This window comes from Dermacentor silvarum, unplaced genomic scaffold, assembly GCF_013339745.2.
Source record: "Dermacentor silvarum isolate Dsil-2018 unplaced genomic scaffold, BIME_Dsil_1.4 Seq12072, whole genome shotgun sequence".
NCBI classification, from domain to species: Eukaryota; Metazoa; Arthropoda; class Arachnida; order Ixodida; family Ixodidae; genus Dermacentor; species Dermacentor silvarum.
Window position 1 is genome coordinate 14,248 of NW_023605654.1, and position 5,752 is coordinate 19,999.

At 49.8% G+C, this 5,752-nt stretch overlaps 1 protein-coding gene across 1 annotated transcript; it reads right to left on the minus strand.

Annotated features, from left to right (window-relative positions):
* Window positions 1-421: 421 nt before the first annotated feature.
* LOC125941709 (uncharacterized) lies at window positions 422-1,612 on the minus strand. The gene has a single exon (XM_049659522.1). It carries the CDS (start codon window positions 1,610-1,612, stop codon window positions 422-424), a length of 1,191 nt encoding a protein of 396 aa, XP_049515479.1.
* Window positions 1,613-5,752: the final 4,140 nt, after the last annotated feature.

Sequence of the window (5,752 nt, forward strand, 5' to 3'; positions counted from 1 at the left end):
AATCCAGAAAAAACAAAATCACATGCAACCAGTCTCCCACTATCGCAGGCGGACACTTTTTCAACAACCGCGATGCTATTGCGAATAAAAATGACGCAGCCTCCTGACCATCCAACAGCATGGCAAACACATATATTGTATCTAGAGCGAAATATTTGAACCATTTGTTCTGTTTGCTCCTCACTTTCAATTTTTGTTTCTTGTACAGCCAGAAGGTCAACGTCATTTTCCAAAATAGTGCGACTAATCTGACATTGCCTCCTGCGCGAACACAGTCCTCTCACATTCAATGTCGCAACGCGAAGGCTAGATTTAAAGTTAGTCGCCATTTCATGGAGGTTGCTTGGCCAGGCGTCCTACTCACATCGCAACAGTGGGTTTCTTGGGGTCCTCGTTGAAGTCGTCGGGAACGTCACCTCTGCTAGTGCGGAGGCGTTGTAGGGTTCACCCTACGGTCAGGCGGCAACTTTGGCTTCGGTTGAACCGAAGACCGCCGCCCAGTCGACGCCTTCGTTGGAGGCTCGCCGGTGCCGGACGCACTCGCTTTCCCTATGTTGTCGGAGTCTTCGTAAGGCCGCTTTGCAGCGACACTTCCGGTCGTGAGCATCTCGGCGTCCGTTACCTCCTGGTCGGCGTCTTGCGCTACTGACAATGACGTGTTTGCGGCCTTCGTTTCTGCGTCATCTGTTGTAGTCTCTGGCATCGTTTCCGATGCTGCAGCCGAGGGCTCGGCACCACCATTCGCTTCCTGAACAACTCCTGAAGAAGCTTCAGGGGGCGTTGCAGCAGTCTTCGCGCCGTCGTTGTATTCCCTGCTAGCTTCTTCGGCGTCTGCGGCGTCCATCAGGTGTTCTGACACAACGTCGCTACGGAGTGGGCCTGTAGCGCTGGCATAAGAACGCACGCACTGGGAGTCATCGTGGCCGAAGCGCCGACAGATCCCACATCGTGGAACGCGGCACTCTCGTCGGATGTGTCCGGTGCCACGGCATCGGAGGCAGAGCGGCGCTCTGCCAGGAACGAAGACGAGCGCCATATCTTCGGCAACACGCAGCTGCTGAGGAAGGTCATCCACTGTAACGCCCACCTTTAATTTCAGCGTCACCGAGCGGGTTGTTGATCCTTTGTCGATGCATTCCTTGACCTTCCACTTGTCTCTGCTGATTTCCGTAACTTTTCCAAACGGCGCCAAAGCCACTCGCACGTCATCGTCCGGTACGCCATGAAGCAGCCAGTAAAGCTTCAGTCGGACACCTTGATCGCGTGGGTCGATGACCATGCAGCGGTGATCTTTAACGTTGAACGCATCTGCCGCTAATATCTTCTTCTTGCCTTCCTCATCCTTAAACGTCACTGCCCACAGGTGATTCATTTGGTATGCCCCGAGGGCAACCACTTCCGGCAGCAGTGAGAGACGCGCAAGGCTGTCTCGGACATGCTCGACTCGATATGGCCTGGCTTTTACATCACCATGCAAAAACACCGTGTTTAAAACAGACGCACCTGTGGGCAGATGAGGCAGAAAAACGTGGTAATCTTCAGCCGGCTTTTCAGTACACCTGATACCGCGGCCCACACGGGCCGCTGAAACCTCCCCTACAAGGGAGCACATGATGACACGTCCGAACGCTGCGAACGCCGAACGCCGACTCCACTACGCCACGAAGCGGACATGGACACACGCACCACGATGGCAAATACCCAACATAAACGAAAGGCCGCGTTTCTAGCGCGTTTCTAACGCGTCCGTGCTAGCGCGTTACGGCCCGTGTAAGAAGCTGGTGTAAGACGCTGTGGCCTCTCCGCCTTACCTTCAACGCGTTTCGAACGCACTGCCCAAAGCGGTGGCAAGTCAAGTTCAAGTCGAGGAGCGTTTATGAATACGGGGGGGGGGGGTATACCATAGAGAAAGAAAAAAAAGTTAAGAGAGGACACTGCGCGAAATCTGACCTCAGGAAGTACGTCACGACCACGTAACAAACTAGTGCTCTCACCAAACGCCAGAGGACGCAAGTGCGAAAAACAAAAAGTTATCATCAATTAAACAGAATGTTTTTACAAAATAATAATTATGCGCCTATATTTGACATGTTATTTATACATAAAAATAATTTATTCAACGCACCTTACGTGGTTATTTTTGTTCAGGCGCACTGCCATAAGCAGCATCTACGATTTCGCGCCGAGAGTACTCGCCACACCAGCATGCGAGAAGCCCAGGCATGACCATAGGCATGACAGCGGGAAGGTTTCGTCAACGTCGGCTGCTTCGGTGTTTTCGTGTGTGAGACAGCAGGTGAGGTACGTTTTCAAGCGAAGCTTGTTGAATTGCATGTTGTTGGGCTAGTTGGGTCATTGAATCAGAAAAAGGTTACAACTGCGCGAATAAGACGCCATGTAAGAAACATAAACACGCCCACACGCGTTGCGCTTCGTGTGGGTGGGCGTTTCTGTGTTTCTTACGTGGTGTCTTATTCGCGCAGTTGTAATCTTTTTCTGGAGCTTGTGAGGACGGCGAGGTTTGCTAAAAAACAGTTTGCGGCTGTATGCGGCGGCAAGACGTGAACATTGTGCAACATATGCAGAAACGCGTGCGGCTCGATGGAACGGAACGCCTCCGTCCATCGGGAACGCGTACACAAGAAACGAGTACAAGATTTCGCCCTAGTATAGCAAACTGGGGCACGGCGTCAAGCCGAGGCGACGCGTGCTGTGCGCTGAGCTAGGTGCGAAACATTAGGGAGTTTTCGAATAGCGTACGAAAAGCTTGCGGCGTAGCGGCGAACGCGTCGTACGCTCGCGGGCTCCCCTTAAGTGAAGCCCGCAACGCTACGCCCGCAAGCTTTGCTTTCGCTATTCGAAAACTCGAAAACTCCCTGTTGAGGAGTGGTCGCTGGGCCTCGCATGCTTCACGACGCGTTTCCCGAAGCCTCGGACCACGAATAAATCCTGGTGTGCATTTACTGACATTTTCAGACCGCGCTGATGCCATGCCGTCCGGCGGTCCAAGCTACGGCAGCTACTGCTGTTTCGTGGTGCTTGAACAATGGCAGAACCCACAAGAAGCCAGGGACGAGTTTCTTCCGCATACCACGGGACGGCAGGTGCGCTAAAGCTTTTGTATGGTTTGCATGTCTTCAAGGTTACTTTTTGTGCTTGCTCAGTGAGGCTAACAATAACAAAATCACTGTTCGAGCACTTCGCCTTCAGCTGATAGTTCATTGCCGATGCAGGATGACAGCATGGATGCAGTATGCCGGACGAGATGATCTCCTGAGTAAGCCGGTCAGCCTATTGTACGCAACGTACAGGGTTTGCAGCGACCATTTTACTGCTGAAAGTTTCATGGACCCTGGGCACACAAGGCTTACAAGAATGGCTGTTCCCAGTGTGCAACCAATTGCACCATGTAAGTGATTGACAGAAACTCAATTATCTGCGATAGCAGCCACTTCTTTTGAATCAGTGGTGACAGTTAACCTGGAAGATATTTGTAGCCGATGGAGAAACCTCGCTGTAGAAGTAACACTTCGAAAGTCTTAAATTTTGTGAATTGTGGGCTATTACCTTCCTAACAGCTTTACATTCCTGTAATTCTTTTATGCTATTGACCTGTGCAACTTGTTTTGAAATACATTGAAGGGCTATTTAACGTTAACTTGAAGCCTTCATGCACATGTACACATATACCTCGTATCAAAGAAAGCTGGCACTGTCGATAATTCCACAAACCACAAATTGCTTGTTTCTCTGTTGATGCATCTCTCTTTTCTTCCACCTACCAATTCATGCGTTTGAAAGGGCGGTTTAAATTTCCCTGCCCTACAAGCTTTGCAACTTGCACCAACTACACATATATGCAGGTTCTCTGAGCATCGCTTCAAGTAGTGACTGGGACATGACTGCAGAAGCCGCACTGCAAGGTGTGGATGTGCTTCAGTTTTTGTTATTTTAAGCCTCTTACTGACAAATTGTTGTTGTTTCATTTCTTTAGGGTCTGCGGCAGAGGCTTCGAAAGCGGCTCCCACACATTGAAGTGCCCCGAGGAGCAGGGTGTGTACAGTGTCGACTTGTCTTTTTTTTCGAACTGAGTTGACTGTTGACCAAACCTCTACAGGTGGCAGCTCCCATGTAGCTGGTGAAGGAGTTCCTGCTGACTGCGTCTTGCTGGAGGAAACCTTGGGCAGTCGCTCAGTTGTCACAAACGTTGAAGCATCAACGTTGGCAACGTTGAAGCATCAAGTTCGCTTTTTTTTCTCATTTTGGGCAAGTTGCTCTTAGGAACAGCCAACACACTGTATTTTTGCTTTTCTGATATATTGTGTCGTGTGGTTTCTGTACGCTTTTTTTCTGTGCATTACTTCTGTTAACCCGAGTCGTGACTCTGGACTTTATTGCTGTGTATACGTCACTTCTTCCTTCTTTATCAACTTTGTGCGCTGAGTTTTTGCCATAGATCCATATAGATCCTTACCCACTTGCCCAGTGCGTCATTCTTCACCAGCTTGTCGGCTACTGCCAACTCTAGCGATGTGTGCGTTGTCTGTGTTCTCACTCTATTTGTTAGAATTTATTTGTAAGTCTAGATGCATTTGTTGTCTACTTTGCATTTCTGTGCGATGTTCTTCTCATTTTGTGCTTTTTATATGCTCAGCCTCTACCTTGCCTTGGAATAAAAACATTGCGGGTACTCTGTCTCTTTGATTGATATAGATCGACCGCTTGTTCCAAAAGAAAAGCGCGATGAATAAAGCCGTAGTGAATTATGATTACCTGCATATCTTTCTATTATAACTTAGTCGAAATAAAGATTACGTCATGACCTCAATTCGCACGCACAGCTTTGAGCTAAAACAAATAGGGAATCGCTAAATCAAAACGACAAACAATAGCATTGCTATTTGGGCGGAGAAAAGTGGTCTGAAATCATTAACTTTCGCCATAGCCAAACGTCGGTTGCGCACAGTAATCCAAAATTCGCGCCAGTGAAACCGAAACGGGAAGCGCAGGCCAGTTGCTCTCACCAACCACCAGGTGCGCTAGAGTCGATTGGGCCGCCGGGGTCTATGGGAGTGTCCACTCTTTAACTTTTTTTCTTTCTTATGGGTATACTCTCTCGGCAGTCATGTGATGGCGTCGGCAAACGCGGTGCACGTTCCGGCATGTGTAAATGGCTGCGTAAGACGCTGTGGCCGCTCCCCCTTACTAGAGAGTACTGCACGTTTCTAACGCGTTTGTGCTAGCGTCCCCTTAAGCGAGAGATCCGATGATTCCCTCCGGAGCTTCGCCCAGTCATCATCAACCCGTAGATATGCTGTGAATTTTTTTTAGGGGCGAAGCTCCTTAGGGTGTGGGTCTGTCCCTCCTCTGTAGTATGTAGTAGTAGTAGCAGTCGTCGTCGTCGTAGTAGTCGTCGTCGTAGTAGGTAGCCACGTCTACTTTTATGAGAAAAAAAATTCCGGAAGTTGTGTCCGTAGCGCGGAATCGATCCAGGGACCCCTCGCTTCCGAACGCGCGGCGCTAACCACTACGCCACGAAGCACACATGGACACACGCACCACGATGACAATAAATACCCAACATTAACGAAAGACTGCGCGTTTCTAACGCGTTTGTGCTAGCGCGTTACGGCCCGTGTAAGAAGCTGGTGTAAGACGCTGTGGCCTCTCCGCCTTACCCCCGTATTCATAAACGCTCCTCGACTTGAACTTGACTTGCCACCGCCTTGGGCAGCGCGTTCGAAACGCGTTG